A 17,250-nucleotide genomic window follows, 5' to 3' on the forward strand; every position below is an offset into this window, starting at 1 on the left:
AAAGTGAGTGATAAATTGTTTTATTATTTTAAAACATTATATTGACATAACAGAATTTACGTTGTGCTGATGAGGAAACAAACCAGTGCATTACAGTGAAGACTTCACAGCAGTGTAGATGGCGTGGAGCATCCAACTCTCACAGCATGCCTTGTCTTTTAAAACAATTATTTGTGAAAACAATCCCTGATTAGCTCTATCTGTGTCAGTGAACAGAAACTTTTACTTCATTTACCCATTAGCAGTGGTGCCTACATTTTTATTTTCCTTTTGGTTTAATGGTTAATAATGGGATGTAGGGCGCTGATCTAGAACTGGAGTAACTTAACCACTAATCACCAAATTAATATCTAGAAAATAAAAATGAACATGATTTGACATTAAATAGTAATGTTTCTCATTTCAGAGATTGAGAGTGGTTTGAGCATTGAACACATTCAAGAATATGTGAATGTTACCTTAATATCATATTAATTGTAGTCTACTGCATGTAAATTATTAACTAAAATGTTATTAACAGAAGAAGACCAGAGAGCACAGGCGCACCTGAACAATAGCCAGGTGAAGAGAGAGAGGGGTGGGGTGTAAGATTTCAATTTTTATAAAAGTAATAAAGGCATTTAGTTAATTAGAGATTTTTTCTTATTGCACTTTGCCTGGAGCAATCTTCAGAATAACAGAAAATCTTTCTCTATGGAGAATTTTCTTTGGTTTTAACTTTTCATCTCCATGGAGGCAGGTCACCAGAAATCTTACTCGGTGATGCTTTAATTAGATTACCTGAGTAAAATCAAGTTTTGAGCACTGTTCACTAAAAAGGTAGAAAAAAATATATAAAAAAAAAAAAACCATTAACAAAACAATTCTGTACATAAAGCTTTACAACAACAAGCATCCATCTATTTACAATAAAAATAAGGTTTATGTTTAAAGCATAAGGAAGTTCTTTAAGTTTTTTAAGTGATGACAGTTGCATAAAATTCCATACAAAAATATACATTTTAACTTTGGATTATCTGACTTTTGGCATACATATAGTAGGCCTATGAAAGTATTAATGAAGCACCTTTATCATTGAACTAAATCAGTGTTAGGCAAATGGAGTCAATGTGTCAAGTGACATTGTAGGTAAAAAAACAAAAAACAAAAAATTAAGTTGGCAAAATTAATACAGTGTTTGTCTCATGATCAAATCAAGCAGAGCCAAAGTTCATAGATTGTCAAGCAAATAAACCTTTGTATATCAAATGCATAAGACAGAACAAGAGTCTTTAACCTCTTTGCTTTTCCTCTCAAAGCACCTGAGCTTTTTTTTAAACAAAGTTGATACAACTCCCAGGGAGTGGACAAAATGCTTGTAAAGGCACAAGCAAGGTGGAAATGATAGTCTTTTTCATAGAAACACAATTGGTTTCTATTGCATGAAGTGTGTCACAGAACCTCAACCACTGAAACAAGGATTTCTCAAAAGACCCACCCAAGTCAAAGATCAGTCCCTGTTGTGATGAATTGCAATTGCAATTGCATTTTGCTGAAGCCTGTAACAGGAATTGATTGTTGTGCATTGAGTTGGTTATGGTTCATATGGCATCCCCTTCGTCTTTTGAGTTGACTGTTAAAAGACTGTTGTTAAGTCTTTGATGTATGGCTTCTAAAGCAGGTGTCACATGTCAAGTGTTTATTTCTGGCAGAATTTCAACATTAGTCCATCATGTCCTCCTTGGAAAACTCTCTTTGTTTTCTTTTAAAAAAGCCCATCTGAAATAGCAAGGGTACATTGTTGAATATGGTATACTGAAAAAATATAAACTCAGTGTTAGACTTTTCTTTACCTTCCATAGAATAAAAATTACAAGTGCCAATATCAATAGTCCTATCAGAATGCTAATGATGATAATCCAAAAAGGGATGCCTCCTAAAGTCTCTTTGGAAATTTGGATTTTCACCTGTTACACAAAAACACAATATATTAGATAGATAGATAGATAGATAGATACCTATTCTATTAAAACATAATAATTATTTACTTACACTTCTTGTTCTGCTACTAGTACTAAGCACAAACAGATCTGTATTTTTAATTCCCAGTGTAGCATTCACGAGCATGTGCAGATTGGAAAATTCAGCCTGTAAAATATAAACATCAGCATTTTTGCAATCATAACAAGTCATTATGAAATGTTATATCAGAACAACACACTGTGTTTTAACACACCGTGATAAATGTAGGCTTCCAAACTCTGAAAGTTAGATTGACTTGACTTGTTTTTGCCTCTGGAATGGCACAAATAAAAGATGCACACGGAAGGTTCTCACAGCTCTGTGATGAAAAAATAGGCATAAGTAAGAAACATACATATCAACCAAAGGTTTATTTCTAAAAGCATACTTACCACCACAAAGTTTCCCAGAGTTTCTTTTTTAAGGTTTGGTTTTACTTTCTTTGAGTTAAGCTTTTCAACATTGATCAGGTGTGCTGCATTACACGTAACCTTTAAAGAAAATAAAGTGGCCAATATGAAGTATCATTTTGCCAAAATATTCTCTCAACAGCAACAATACTTTATACCTGTGAGCTGGTTCTGATATGAGTCAAGTATAGTAAGTGGTTATTCATTGGAGACCGATGAGGGTAGGTCACTTTCAGATCAAGGTCTGGAGTTTCAATATCACCCGTTTTTTCCACCTAAACATTATAATGTGTTACATTAATTTCCTCGTGTGATCCAGATATTATTAGATAACTTACTGTATATGTGATGTTGATCTCCTCCCCAATCATTTTGGTGTCATTGAACATGGCTGCAAATTGTTCACCCTCTTTAACAATGATATGTTCATCAGCTGGCCACCTACACATTGGACAGCAATGTGTCACCATTCAAACTTTTACTAGGCAGTTGATTGTTTGAAGAGATAAAGCACAAACAACTTTATTTGTCCCTGAGGGTTCGATTCAAGCACATGGAGCTTGTAAATTGTCCCTTACTGAATGTAGTTATTGTTGGAGTCTACTCACACAGTAAAAATAAGTCCAGCTTCGTACTTCACAGGGATTGAAATCTGTGCTGTGTTGTCATATAAGGTAGATTCTAACTCTTCACTGTCACTGAGAAAAAAACAAAACATATTTTATTAGTTTATAACAACTTAAAGTAATTCTTACAAAGGAACATCTCTATTACCTTGTTGCTGTCACATTGATTTGGATTTCATTTTGAATATGAGCTGGGTTCACCTCAAACTTCACTTCCAGATTTTCCTAGTAGAAATTTAAACATGTATATAAAAATATAGCACTGGGCTTGCATACACTTGCTATTCTGGTGGTGTAGAGGAAAATGGATTTCAAACCTCCACATTGCTTCCCAAAAAGGGGTATCCAACAGCACACTCTACTTTTGTGTTGTTCAAAGAGCAGTCTTTTTCAGGCTACAAAAATGCAATATACAATCAACCTTAAATGAACCAGATGTACAATAAAGAGCACTACAATTCTCTTACCTCAACTTTAACATAGTTAATGTTTGGTGAAGCTGACTATAAGTTTTGTGTTGTATGCATTGTCTTTGGTGTTTTTAATGCTGATTTTCACATCTATCTTCTCCTTGTTTGCTTTGATAACCATTCTGGAAAGGACAGCAAAAAAGTAACACATTATGTAATGAACACTCTCCACCTGAGGGGGGCAGTAAGGCACCAAATTTAATAGGACATAAAGTCGAAAAACAAAACTGCAACATTGGCAGTAATACTGAATCACTTACGCGTTTACACTTGGCTCTGCTTTGAGTGACAGATCAGTGATGCATCTCTCGTCACTCCCACAGTCCACTAATGGGATCTGAAAGATAATTACAGACAGTAAACATACAATGATAGTTGTGTCATGTATATCTGAGAGAAATGACTCATAATGTCTCAGTTGCTTTTTTTCCCTGTTATCTCCCATTGGACTAAACAACTTGCCTAACATTTGAAAGAGTCTTGAATATCACACAAGCACAATGTCTCAATAAGAAAAAAAAGGCAAGCTTCCGTTCCATGACTTCCTTTAGCTCTGTGTCCCCTTCTCTTCCTTTCAATAACAAAAACAGACTTTGCTATAGCTCCGTGTTCTGCATTGCCTACTTCAAGTTCACATCTACTAAATGTTGACTGCTTGTAATGCTTAAATTGTATTATTTGTCATTGCTTTGTTCTCATGTAAACAATAAACTTCTCAGGACACATCACCCTCACAGCTATAATTTAAACATCTTGTTAGTTAATGATGCCTGCTGGAGTGTGGGAAGACTTAAATGCCACATGGGGCTAAACATTAACGCTGCCCAAAAGAACTGTTAGCTGATGAACTTCAGCTGTTGCACGTTCCAATAGTGGGAATTTTTCTATTTATGTATCCACAAATAACATCGATATTTGAGGGGTTTTATAGTAGCAAGCTTACTGTTTTGTTGATAGCACGAGGAAGGCTTTCATCCAATACTGGTCCCTTGTCCTCAATAACCAGTCCAAAATCCAGAGACACCATCAGGGGATCCCTGAAATCCAGTCTGGCCTGATTAAGACAAAATCATAATCATAATCATAATCATAATCATAATGAGGAGTTACCAAAAACCTCTGGAAAGTGCAGCATTAAAACCAGTCAGATAATTTATACATAGGTTTGAGTGCAGGGGTAAGCCTTTTAGCTGAATAACAATAAGATACATTGTGATTCATTGTCAAGTCTCCCTCTGGTTTAGTTCAGTTTTGACAGCACAACTAGCAAGTACTAAATCTTTGTTAGATAAAACTACTCTAATATATGTATTTGAACAGAGCAGGTATTCATGGAAGCCTCACTGTACAGCAGCTGTTCCCACTGATTAGTTACTCCTGCTGGAGTCCCAGGACTGCTAATCAGAAAAATGCATTACCATTTTGAGTGGCTGGAATAGGACCTTTTACTACTTTACACATTCCAAATGCTGACAAACACATCACAACTGTAACAGGATCACATTTAATAAGCTTTGATCTTGATATTACTTTTATTGTGGAAGTTACTACCCCTTCAAATTCCATATGATTTTAACATTGCTTTCTGGCAACTGGCCAATAAAAATAGTATAAATTTTGTATTTCTGATAATTAATTTCTTTTGAATGAACAGTGAGCCAATTCAAGGACTGCTGTTGCCAAACTGCTAGTGTCAGACTAAACAAGCCAATACCTCATTAAATGGTACTTGCCGACATCATAAAGGTCTCCTGTAAACATTTTCTTTTTCCGTCACTAATGGTGAAATTGCGTCTAATCCTCCGGTCACTTTTACCCTCTTTGTCAAGAAACGAGGCCCTAGCTTTGGCCCGAAGAGCATCAACCGTCAGATTAAAGAAAATCTCTGTTGCATACAATATAAAAGTGTACATTAAAAAACATGTGTGAAACACAAACATAAAATCACAGTAATTATGTTTTATCACTCACCATTGTCGACTTTGTTATATTTGTTATCAGATTTAATTGTGTAGACAAAACACACTTCTGTTCTTACACACACTGATTTGCGACCGTTATGTTCACATTGATTTTGAGCTTGCTGAAGTCGAATTTTAGGTGGATCAAAGGTCATGTTGGCATGGAGCTCTGCCACGTCTCTGGACCTGTCAATTTTCAGTAAACTTGTCAGCATGATTCACTTAAGTTAATCCAGATGCACAAAACTATACTATATCTCTATTTTCTCACAGCATGTCTTAAGAAGTGGGTGTGTCTAATGTATATCTTTCTCTCCAAATAGTGAGATTCACAAATTACAGCCAACAATCTGGGAAGAGCATTTCAACTCTAGGCCTCATGGGAGATGGAGTTTTCACACAGCTTTGGCCAGGAGAATCTGTGGGAGAGGGTAGGCCTGGGACTCTAAATCACAACATGTGGGCTCATGTTTGAAAACTTTGTGGGCTGATGTCTTGAGGTCTGTCTCCAACAATCTAGCAAGGGCTTTAAGAGAGTGATCATTAGGAAACTGTTGCTCTCCAGCCTACAAGCCCAAAGGGACAAGAACAGCTGTCTAAACCCGATTTGGACACTGAAAAACCGGATTAATATTCAGTTTTTCACTAAAGGAATGTGCTATTTTGGGAGTAAACGTATTTTACTGTGATGTTACTTACCAGAACAAAGATACTCCTCCGAGACCTCCAATGGTAACATCTGTGATTCCATCTCCATTGAGATCCATAACTCCGTGTATAGACTGACCAAAAAACTTAATTTTGTCACCATCTCCACCTGCAGGAATTCTCTGAAAGACCACAAATACTTGAAGCATATTAACCTTGTTATCTTTGACTCTCTTATTCTGACCCTTACCTGAACATATTTCTCCTTGAGAGTGGCCCTCTCACCATGATAAATATACACAGCCCCTTTGTGGTCATTTTCCAGGGGTGCCCCAATAGCTACATCATTAAAGCCATCCAAGTTGAGATCTGATACTGCGGCAATGGCCGTACCAAATCGAGCCCCACAAGGTTCATTTTTGTTGGTGCAAACATCGGAGTGGGCAGTACAACATGACTGATTTATGGGTTTTAAAGTGAACTCGTATTCAAAATGGCCATCCTGTTGTTGAACAAATAGAAAAATACATGAAAGAACCTCATTTATAAAATCACAAACAATTCTTGCAAAATGTGTTATTAAATTATTCAGAATTACCTTATTGACCTTGTAAACATACACTTGACCCTGCTCATCTTTTTCACTGCCCATGTACATTGGAGCTCCAACTAACAGAAGATCAGTGTAGGTATCATTGTCTAAATCCACTGTTTGTAGGACACTGCCAAAATAGGACCCAATCTGTTGACATAAACCAATAATTTGAGCTAAATTTATTCAGTCATCACTTAAGGGTTACAAGACAAAAGGAGGTAGTTGTGTCAGGCTTAGGAAGGACCCCAAGGGTAAAACAATAAAACAACAAAATATGTGTCAAATTGCATGAATTTAATGATTACAGCATTTCTTGCATTGACCTTAGAAAGATAGAAGCCAATCTAATGTTTGAAGGTTTATTGACTGTGCTACGAAATATTCAGTTATGCTACTAAAGATATTTGGACAATGTTAATAAGACAATTGCATGGAACCCTGGCAATGTTGGTTTATTATCAATAAAATGAATAAATTATTGCAGGAAATTAAGCACTATACAGCATTTTTAATGCTACCACTTCAGTAACACAAAAGGCATAACTTTTGCAATCAGTTACGTAGTTTTGCATCTTGCTGACCTGTTCTCCCCTGAGTATCTGTGAGATGACAATATTATTGTCCTTATCCAAACGGTATATGACAACACGCCCAGTGTGGTTGTAGCGAGGGGCTCCAGTGATGTAGAGGACACCATCAAAGGTGGACGCCGACTGGACATCATACCCTAAAGACAAAGAACAGACAGTCCACAACATCAACAGATATCAACAATTGCAAGTTTGTGTTCAGTTTCTGAGGATGAAAAGTGTAGAGTGTTTTCCATCTTTGGATGAAAATTGTGATAGGACTGACTTTAAATACACAGTAGTGACATGTTGATAAAATGAGGCAATATTAAGATGTTATAAATGCACTATAAATCACCTAAGGTTTCAGTCTCTTATATTTCTAATCTAATGGAAGATTTAGCTTGTCATCTTACTTTTTTAGCTTTAAACATGTCTGAAAATTTTGGACTGGAGTTCAGAGTTGAGCCTACCAATGTATCCAGCCAGCTGTTCATATCCTGCCTCAGTCTCTGCATTGTAGAAACTATTCCTCCTGGGAACTACGGATCCCATAGGAGTTTGTATCACAACTGTCCCATTCCAGTCATAGGCTCCCACTGCACCAAGTAGCACTCCTTCCTGTGGGAATTACACATATACAACATACTGCACAATCACAAATTTGGCAATGAATCTACAATAACCACTGAAACAATAAGATCTGTAACACAATTTAACAAAAATATTTGTCATGATTATCTAAACGGAAAAGGAGGGTCACAGAGGATATGACATTGTTCGTTAGTCAAAGTAAATTGCGTGGAGTTACTTCCTCAGTTGTAATAGATTTGATGTGTTGTGTCTAGTGCTGAATGAGTGTAGCATTAGCTGTAATTCAACAATAGCATCCAAATATGAATCAGGAGCAGGAAGTGTGCATGTTGTGTAAACAAGCATGTGATTCAACCTCTGCTCCCGTGTGGCCGTTTCTATCACTGAACTTCTCATGCCACCAAACCAGTGCACAGCAGCAGTACAGAAAGCCTCTCTGTCTACAAATGTTAACTTCACTAACCAAAATGAATCACCAAGGGCTGAAGATGCACCAGAGATAACAATGCAGTGTTTTGTCTGCACCAGAGAATTATCCAAAGCAACATTCTTGCCAATGGATCTGTACCATGAAAGCATTTTATATCCATAAATTACATCAAAATATTTCCTTCAGACAAATGCATAGAGACATTTGCAGCTAGGCTTTGATGAAGTGAAGCAGTATAGATAACGTTAACAAGAACAAATATTTGATACATGTGAATTGATTTTTTATTCCATATTAAAACAAAAACAAACAAAAACATTGTATGGCAGCTCTAAAATACAACCACATTGAAATTGTAATCAAGCTGATAAGTAATTAATTTCATATCACTTACTTTAGACGTGTGAGCACTGAAGCCAGTTTGAGACATCTCCATCTCAAAGGATGAGGTGAAATTGCCAGTTGTAGCTGAAGAAGTAGGTGAACATACATACATTATGTAATATTAGACATAGTTAAGGTTATAAATGTATATTTGTATATACCCTCCAATGCAAAGATCCTGCTTCCCAGAGCATCCACAATGCTCAGAAGAGCAAACTCATCTGATACATTGAAGAAATGGTCATGTAATGGTGGACTAGAGATTGATTCAATTTCCTTAATAAATTTCTGCACTTCTTCTGCACTCTTGTTCTGTCGATTGTAGTCTCCCAACACCTACATAAACAATGAAAGTTCTATCAAAAGTTGTACTACTGAGCAATAAGTCTTAATTTTGGCTATTTAGCTTTATAGATGGATAAACTAACACAATTTAGAATGCACTTACAGCAATGCCAAACCTCTCAATATTATCTTCTTCACAGTCTGTGATGACCTGTTTCATGTTGTGGAAGTCATGTGACTCTCCGTCCGTCACAGTTACCATGACTTTCTTAACTCCAGGTCGAGCCCCACGCTCAGGCATGAATGCCTCCTTCCTAATGTTATATAAAGGCATATAAAACTATGACATTATGCAAATTGCATACTATATAAATCAGTTTTTGTTTCATGAGTGCCTTTATTTTGTATTTCTGCTTTTTTCTGCTGTTGAATAAAACTAGTTTGCAATTGTTGGATTAATAAAAGTTTTTTAAGAATATATATTAATATGTTTATACATATAATTTTTTTACACATTATTTGAATTTGCTCATTGTTAATGGGAGGTAAATACTAAAACACTTACAATACTTACTACCACAACCCTTACAAAAGCCAACCCAAAGTCTGACCACAAAGAGGTGTGATAAAAATTATTGGTCAGGGTTTTAAACATGCCAAGTGGAGTAGCGCGGTCTGTGCTTAATTACCTGGCTGTGTCAATACCCAGAAAAGTCATGGTCTTAAAGCCTGTTTGCTGAGGAAGCTCTTTGACAAAGTCCACCAGGTCTAGAGTGTTGTCAAACTGACTCAGGTTAACGTTGTGAGTCACTGTCTCACCGTAAGACACAATGCCCACCTGTAAAAACACACAATTTTATTCTTGTTATTAAACAGAACAAAATTAAAAATGGAATGACATTTCTGTTCCATTCCATTTCAATGCCTTTTCTTTATGGTCCACACCTGTTCTGACATTGTGGAGAGGATGTGAGTGTGTCTGACATATGTATAAATGTACTTGGGCAGAGGACTAAGCACCCATGGAAGATGTGACCAGAATCAGCAGTGAAACAGTTTTCCAGTCTTGCCCTCTGGAAAACTGTAAACACTTCAAGGCGATCAATGTAACCATAATAAAATCTAACCAATCCATACACTGCTCTAACACAAGCAAAAAGAAATGCAGCTTGAAACTGTGAATTAATTTTAGGTTTTCAATCATTCTCTCAACTTCATTCATAATAATGTGGACTATTTAAATATGACTATAAAAATTCAACAAAAACTTACTTGTGAAAGTTTTGGTCCAATAACTATGTTTGAAAGAAAGCGCACCAGAAATTCAGTTATACTCGACCATGGGTAGATACTATTTGATCCGTCCAAGACAATTACAATATCCAACTCCTTAGCACACTCTGAAATCAAACAGTACAATAGTAAGTATTTAATTTTTTTTCACTTGTGATTTACTCTATTTCTATTTTGAGATTTGGTCCAAACATTTACAAACATGTGAGGGTGATCCATGGATGATAACAAGAATGTGAGAAAGAAAGACAGTAGAGGCATAGACTGTTTACACTGGGCTCCTCTGTGTTTCCTTTCAGGGAAACAGAGCAGCCCCAGTAAACCGTCTCCAAACTTGGGCATATAGCAGAGCACCAGGGATGGGCCATGACGAGCTGGGGTCATACATAAGTTTACATTAAGAAGAATGCTCTAATCTTTTGCATTGCTCAGACAGAGTCACGTCGGGGGTCTTTGGATGGAGCTACTGCCAAGATCCTAATCTCCTATTCCTGAGACAGTTCATTTGCACTTCAGACGTCACATCCTGCTACCATGTGATTAATGGGCTGTCACTGTGTTTTACCTTGCACTGCGGGGGCAATGGAGTTCAGAATCTGGAAGGAAGAGCTGACATTGGCACAAACACCTGAGATGTACTGTTGCTGTCCACACATGTACCCGTACTGAGGTCCACATGCCTAAAGAGACAGGAAATAACACTATATATAGGAACAAATGTATATTTAAGAAACAGACTTTTAATAGTAATGTGCTTGATCAAAAATAGAACTGTCTTTACAGTAATATAAAAATAACTGTATAGGAGTATATTTTTAGAGCTATAACCCTTAAGTACATGTCTTGAGTGAAACAAAATGTAAGGTTTAATTTCCTCTGTTTGGCTTCTATTGCAGCAAGAGCTTGAGGGGAAAGTAAAAAATCACGGAAATTGTTTTCTTTATTACAGTTTGGCACTGTTGTGAGTTCAGTAATTGTCGAAGATGTTTTGTAATTGTGAAGTGTTAAGTAATGGTATAAAACAGTGCCACAACGCTGAAAGATCATTACCACTGTTATGGACCACTAATAGACTGACTCTACACAGCTGCACATAATTTAAATACAATATAAATATCAATATATATATATATATATATATATATATATATATATATATATATATATATATATATATATATATATATATATATGTGTGTGTGTGTGTGTGTGTATATATATATATATATTTATTTATTTATTTTTGGATTTTTTTTTACATGTTGAAATGGAGTGATCAGTCACATCACAGGAAAATAAAAAGTGTCCCAGCTCCCCTGTCAGTTTTAATAAATGACTGTTTCATGAGATTGTAATAATAACACTGTCTTGGCCCATACATGCTACACACTTATGCAATAGAGAGTTCACATGAACAGTACTTTCTCATAACCACAGTGGGAAATGCTCACTAAGTCCAAAGGTCCAGCAAACACTAAAAATACTCATGCTCTGCTTCTTCTTTTGTTATTGGCATGGAAAATATGAGCTTAAGTGCATTTATTTTTTCAAAGTGCAAATTCCAACCTACCAGAAATCCTCCATTGGGATTGGTCACCAGGGTGGTTCCCATGGTCATGTTCTCTTTGACCTGTAAAATCGCTACCAGACACGTCACAGCAACATCACGTGACTCTGAGGAAGACGCCAGTGAGCAGTCGAAACTGTCAGGTACGAAATAACAGTCTAGGTCTGAAAAAAAGAACCTAATAACATACAAACCACACCAAGTTACAGGTCAGATCTGTGGAGAGGCAACCCTGCGCGCAGTCAGAATTCCTGTTTTTCTAGGTATTTATGAGCTATAAAACCATTTGTAATTGAATAAATGTGTGAGATCTGTTTAATGTTATACTGTGGAACATTCCAGGCAGAGCAATGACATGTCCATAGAAACAAGAAAGCAACAGACCCTCAACCGAAAAGTTACAACGTGCACCTTTCAGTGGAACATTCAAAACAAATCAATAACATCTTCATAGAAACAAACCAAAAAAGCTGAATAGTGCACATATTATATTCTATAATCAAAAAGAATCAGGTACCCCGACATAAGGCCGTGCAATTACTTGAATTTTGATCGTGATTTTGATTTGTGTGTGTCAAACGATCTCCAAACTCATATAACTGAGTTGAAACAATTTAGAATGCGCTCACACTAGGACTTTAAAACCGTTCCCAAGCACGGATCGCCCCTAAAGCGCAGTACGTCTGTCCTGTGTGAGCACAATCACACCGGGCCCAGGCACAGCACGACTGAGACGTAGTCCGGTTGGAGGAGATGGCCACGGTTACTCTTGTACACACACACACATGACTTTACTATACAAGCCCTGTGTAAGCGCTGATGTCACTCATACAATAAACACATTGAATAAAGTTGCTCTAAAACACACAGTGAATCTGCGCTGACCTTCAATAAGGACTGTGACAGAGACTAAAGTTTTGCAACATTGTCTCTGGCTGTCCTCATTCCTTCTCCTGTCCTCACTCCTCCTGTCCTCTCTCCTCCTCTTGTCCTCACTCCTTTTCCTGTCCTCGTCTCCTCTTGTCCTCACTCCTTTTCCTGTCCTCATCTCCTCTTGTCCTCACTTCTCCTGTCCTCTCTCTTCTTGTTGTCCTCTCTCCTTCTCTTATCCTCACTCCTTCTCCTGTCCTGATCTCTTCCTGTCCTCGTCTCTTCCTGTCCTTGTCTCTTCCTGTCCTTGTCTCCTCTTCCTATCTTCATCTCCTCCTGTCCTCGCTCCTTTGTGCTCTTATTATATCCATAAACTCAGAGAAGCGTGTATCGCAGCAGGACTCATATCTGCGTCACTATTTAATAGATTTTTCTACCGCTGGACTCATTTTCTCCGCTAAATTGTTAGCTCTGCTGCATGGCATGTAAACAAACAGTTGTGCAGGTGTGATATATAAATAAGTATATTTATTTTATTTTTTAAACATAGAAATTGTAGAACAGCTGGATATATCGTTTATTTTGGATACAGTTATGTTTTTCTATGCCTTATTTCATATTCAAAGCATATTTTATTCATTTTATGTTTTATACATCGCAAAACTGCTCTAAGGTAAATATTTGTAGCCTGTATTTATTTTCATTTGGATTTTAGGATGGAATTGAATGAAGTTTTGTGTAAATTATCAATAACAAAGTGGTTTTTTGAGAGAGAAATGCTGAATAAATACATAGTGTAACAAAAAAAAAACAATCGTTTGAATAATCGTGATTTCAATATTGACCAAAATAATCGTGATAATGATTTTTTCCATAATCGTGCAGCCCTACTTCTACATTATATGCATTGATTTAATCCAGATGTCATGTTACAAAAATATTTTCAAACTTCACCATCTTTTCCTTTACTCTCCCATGAAATCGACTGCTCGACATTTCACATTTCACACTTCTATCTCCCGTCTCTATCTCCCAGCGCGGCAGCCGAGTCTTTCTGGCCATTTTCAATTAACTCCGGGGGACAGGTTTGAGCGAGACACCGGTGTAGCGAATATTTTTTTCTCTCCGAGCGGAATAGAGAGTTGGACAGGCCTGTGGGTGAGAGATATGGAGTTTGGCAGGTCTCTCCATTGTACGCGTGTGAGGATAAGTCTTCACCTGTCAGGCCTGAAATCACCGGGCTCCCAGCGGCGGCCATGTTTGTTGACGTTGGCGCTCCTGTACGATGAAGTGTCAGGCCCCCGCGCAGTCAGTCACCGCCACAACCTGACAAAGTGAGACAGGATTCCCACGCTGGTTATCCAAAGCCCCGTCAGGAATATAGACAGTTTAAAGGCCCTGTACTATTTTATGATCTGTGTTATAATGTTGTTTTCTCATCACAAACAGACCCGGAGTTGTGTTTTGAGTTCTTCTCTCAACCTAAAAACTGTTCCACTTTTGAACTACACTAATTAGTTGACTTATGCATTGAGTTTTGTTTGTTTTAATTTATATTTTGCTCTTATAAATACAGTAAGTCAGAAGTGAAATGGCAAATTGTTCATACGCTGCCTTTCTTTCTTCAAATTCTGTCATTGTTTAACAGGTTTTGGCATTCTAAGTACTTTTTACTTCAGTTTAAACCCTTTCGGTCATGATCCATGGTCTTGTAGTCTATGTTTTGTTTTGTTTTGTTTTCTTAATGCTGTAAAAACCGAATAAACTACTACTACAAGGCAAGGCAAATTTATTTGTATAGCACAATTTGTACACAAAGTAATTCAAAGTGCTTTACAGAATAAGAAATACATTAAATCACAATAAAAACAAATCAAAACATAAAATAATCATTAAAAAAAAAAGAGAGAGAGACATTAAATTAGAGAGAAGAGTGCAGAATGAAAAATAAAAACCTTTCAGTCATATGCACAGATAAACAGAACGACTACTACAACTACAGTCCCTGACAAAAGTCTTGTCGCTTATCCATTTTGTAGAAACAAAAGCTTATAACTTGACTTAAAATTAATCGATTGGTTTTAGAAATGTCTCATATGAAAGCTAAAACCCTCCCAAATTATGCTCAATATACTAAAATAAATTTGCTTCACTGAAGAAAGATTGATCATTTAATGAACACAGAAAGGTCAGATTTTGGCAAGACAAAAGTTTTGTGGCCTTGTCATATGATGCACCCAATCCTAGATTACAGCCTCACCTGTGATCAGTTACTGATCAATCAATTAGTGGGTGTGTATAAAAAGAACCCCAGCACACCAGACCTTCACATCAACTGCAACTTGACCTCTGACAACATGCCTAAGATCCACCCTGAGACCAAAGCGTTAATTATCAAGAGGCTGAAGACCAGATCCACTGCTGAGGTGGTGACACCTTCAATGTGTCTCAGCGTCAAGTACAAAGAATAAGAAAAAGATCTGAAATGACTGGAGATGTTTTTGACAAACCTAGGTCCGGCAGACCCCGCAAGACAACTGCTCGGGAGGACCGTTTGTTGATTCGAAAATCCAAGGCCAGCCCCTTTTCCACTGCAGCAGACTCCACCAGGCCTGGTCACCTCAAGTCCCTGTGTCAACCACAACAGTTTGTAGAATTCTGTCTCGAAATGGCCTCCATGGTCGAATCAGTGCACAGAAACCAGCACTAAACAAAAGGCAATTAAAAAAACCGTGTGGCATTTGCCAAGGCCCACAGCCTGCTAAAAGGATGGACACTGGAAAAGTGGCAGAAGGTGGATTTCTCAGATGAATCCTCGCTTGAATTACATCACAGCTGCCACAAATATTGCAGGAGACCTACTGGAGCCTGCATGGTCTGGGTTACATCCAGTATGGGGGTGTGCGAAGACATTTGCAGGGTGGAAGGCAATATCAATAGCCTAAAATATCAAGACATATTAGCTACCTCTTACATTCCCAACCATAAAAGGGGTCAAATTTTGCAGCAGGATGGTGCTCCATCGCATAATTCTATCTCTACATCAAAGTTTCTCAAGGCGAAGAAGGTCAAGGTGCTCCAGGACTGGCCAGCCCAGTCACCAGACATGAACATCATTGAGCAAGTCTGGGTAGAATGAAAGAGGAAGCATGAAGGCAAAACCAAAGAATCTTGATGAACTCTGGGAGGCATGTAAGACGCTTTCTTTGCTATTCCTGATGACTTCATCAACAAATTGTATGAATCATTGTGGAACCGCATGGATGCAGTCCTTCAAGCTCATGGAGTCATACAAGATATTAAATATGGATCTCACAGCACCACTACTTCATTCACTGACGTTATGCAACATATTTTTGTATTTGAAGTAAATTATTTGTTCAATTTTCTGTAGGCGACAAAACTTTTGTCTTGCCAAAATCTGACCTTTCTGTGTTCATTAAATGATCAATCTTTTTTCAGTGAAGCAAATTTATTTTAGTTTATTGAGCATAATTTGGGAGGGTTTTAGCTTTCATATGAGACATTTCTAAAACCAATCGATTAATTTAAAGTCAAGTTATAAGCTTTTGTTTCTACAAAATGGATTAGCGACAAGACTTTTGTCAGGGACTGTAGAATCATTTAGATGATTTCAGTACTTGAATTGTCAATTTTTACTGAACTAAAGCTAAAAAGTAGCTGTTAACTTGAAAACTACTGCTTTATGACAGGTGGAACAGAGCATTTTGAGCTTTGGAGATGTAGATAGAATTTTCAGTCCTGCTCCCGCCTGCATCTGCAATATTTTGTACCGCTCTCGCCCGCAAATCCCGCAGGATGGGGATGTTTGCTTTCCTTCTCTAGAAAGGTCTTTTTATTGGCTCTTCAAAGCTCTGTCAAACATGGAGAAGTGAAAATGAATTGTCTAAAATGTGCGCGAGATTAAACCACGTCTGCAAGTTTAGGCTGCTTAAAATGTTTTTATTAATGCCAAATAAAATATACAGCACAAATTATTTATGATAGGCAAACATTAATCATCTATATATTTTACTTTACACTCATATTTAGTTTGCGAGACTGCAGTTTATCATCTCCCGTAATGTGTCGAAATGTGTCCTGCACCGCACTGTTTTGCATCAGGTCTCGCGGGCAACATGGCTAATATAAAACCTTTTGTAGAAGAAGTTGTGTGTTGGTAAGTTAGTTGCCATATACCAAACAATATTGTGTCTTTTATTTATTTGATTTTATTCATGCTACTGTTTTGATTTGGGATTGGACAGATGTCATAATTTGAGATGGAGGGCAGGGACCTTTTGCCTGGGATTCAAAATATTCACTTCTCGAATACTTAACGAAGATGTGAGTCTGGTCATCGGTGATTCTCCCCAAATTCAAATAGCCTTGATTGACAGGTGGATTATCCAATTAGGGACATGCATAATCTATTTGCTTAAAAAAAAAAAAGTATGGTGGGGAAAAAAAAGTCACAGGAGGCTGGAAAACATAAGGAATTTCTGCAGAATCAATGAGCGAAGCACAGCTCTGTTAATCTGAAGAGA

General features: G+C 37.2%; 1 protein-coding gene across 1 annotated transcript; it reads right to left on the reverse strand.

Moving 5' to 3' along the window:
• Window positions 1-4: 4 nt before the first annotated feature.
• LOC110157451 (integrin, alpha 1) lies at window positions 5-12,881 on the reverse strand. Its single transcript, XM_055154180.1, is given in 29 exon segments — window positions 5-1,758; window positions 1,833-1,946; window positions 2,032-2,127; window positions 2,216-2,320; window positions 2,394-2,492; window positions 2,570-2,686; window positions 2,750-2,852; window positions 3,020-3,109; window positions 3,186-3,262; window positions 3,355-3,432; window positions 3,505-3,529; window positions 3,531-3,629; window positions 3,768-3,844; window positions 4,451-4,561; window positions 5,241-5,392; window positions 5,479-5,654; window positions 6,168-6,298; window positions 6,367-6,618; window positions 6,715-6,858; window positions 7,293-7,438; window positions 7,754-7,901; window positions 8,699-8,772; window positions 8,850-9,024; window positions 9,137-9,287; window positions 9,663-9,811; window positions 10,246-10,373; window positions 10,832-10,946; window positions 11,837-11,907; window positions 12,719-12,881. Coding segments are annotated over 29 exon segments (3,423 nt in total). The 3' UTR covers window positions 5-1,701.
• Between the last annotated feature and the right edge of the window lie 4,369 nt (window positions 12,882-17,250).

This window comes from Boleophthalmus pectinirostris, unplaced genomic scaffold (assembly GCF_026225935.1).
Source record: "Boleophthalmus pectinirostris isolate CB_2022bp ecotype Guang Dong unplaced genomic scaffold, ASM2622593v1 HiC_scaffold_18, whole genome shotgun sequence".
Lineage (NCBI taxonomy): Eukaryota > Metazoa > Chordata > Actinopteri > Gobiiformes > Gobiidae > Boleophthalmus > Boleophthalmus pectinirostris.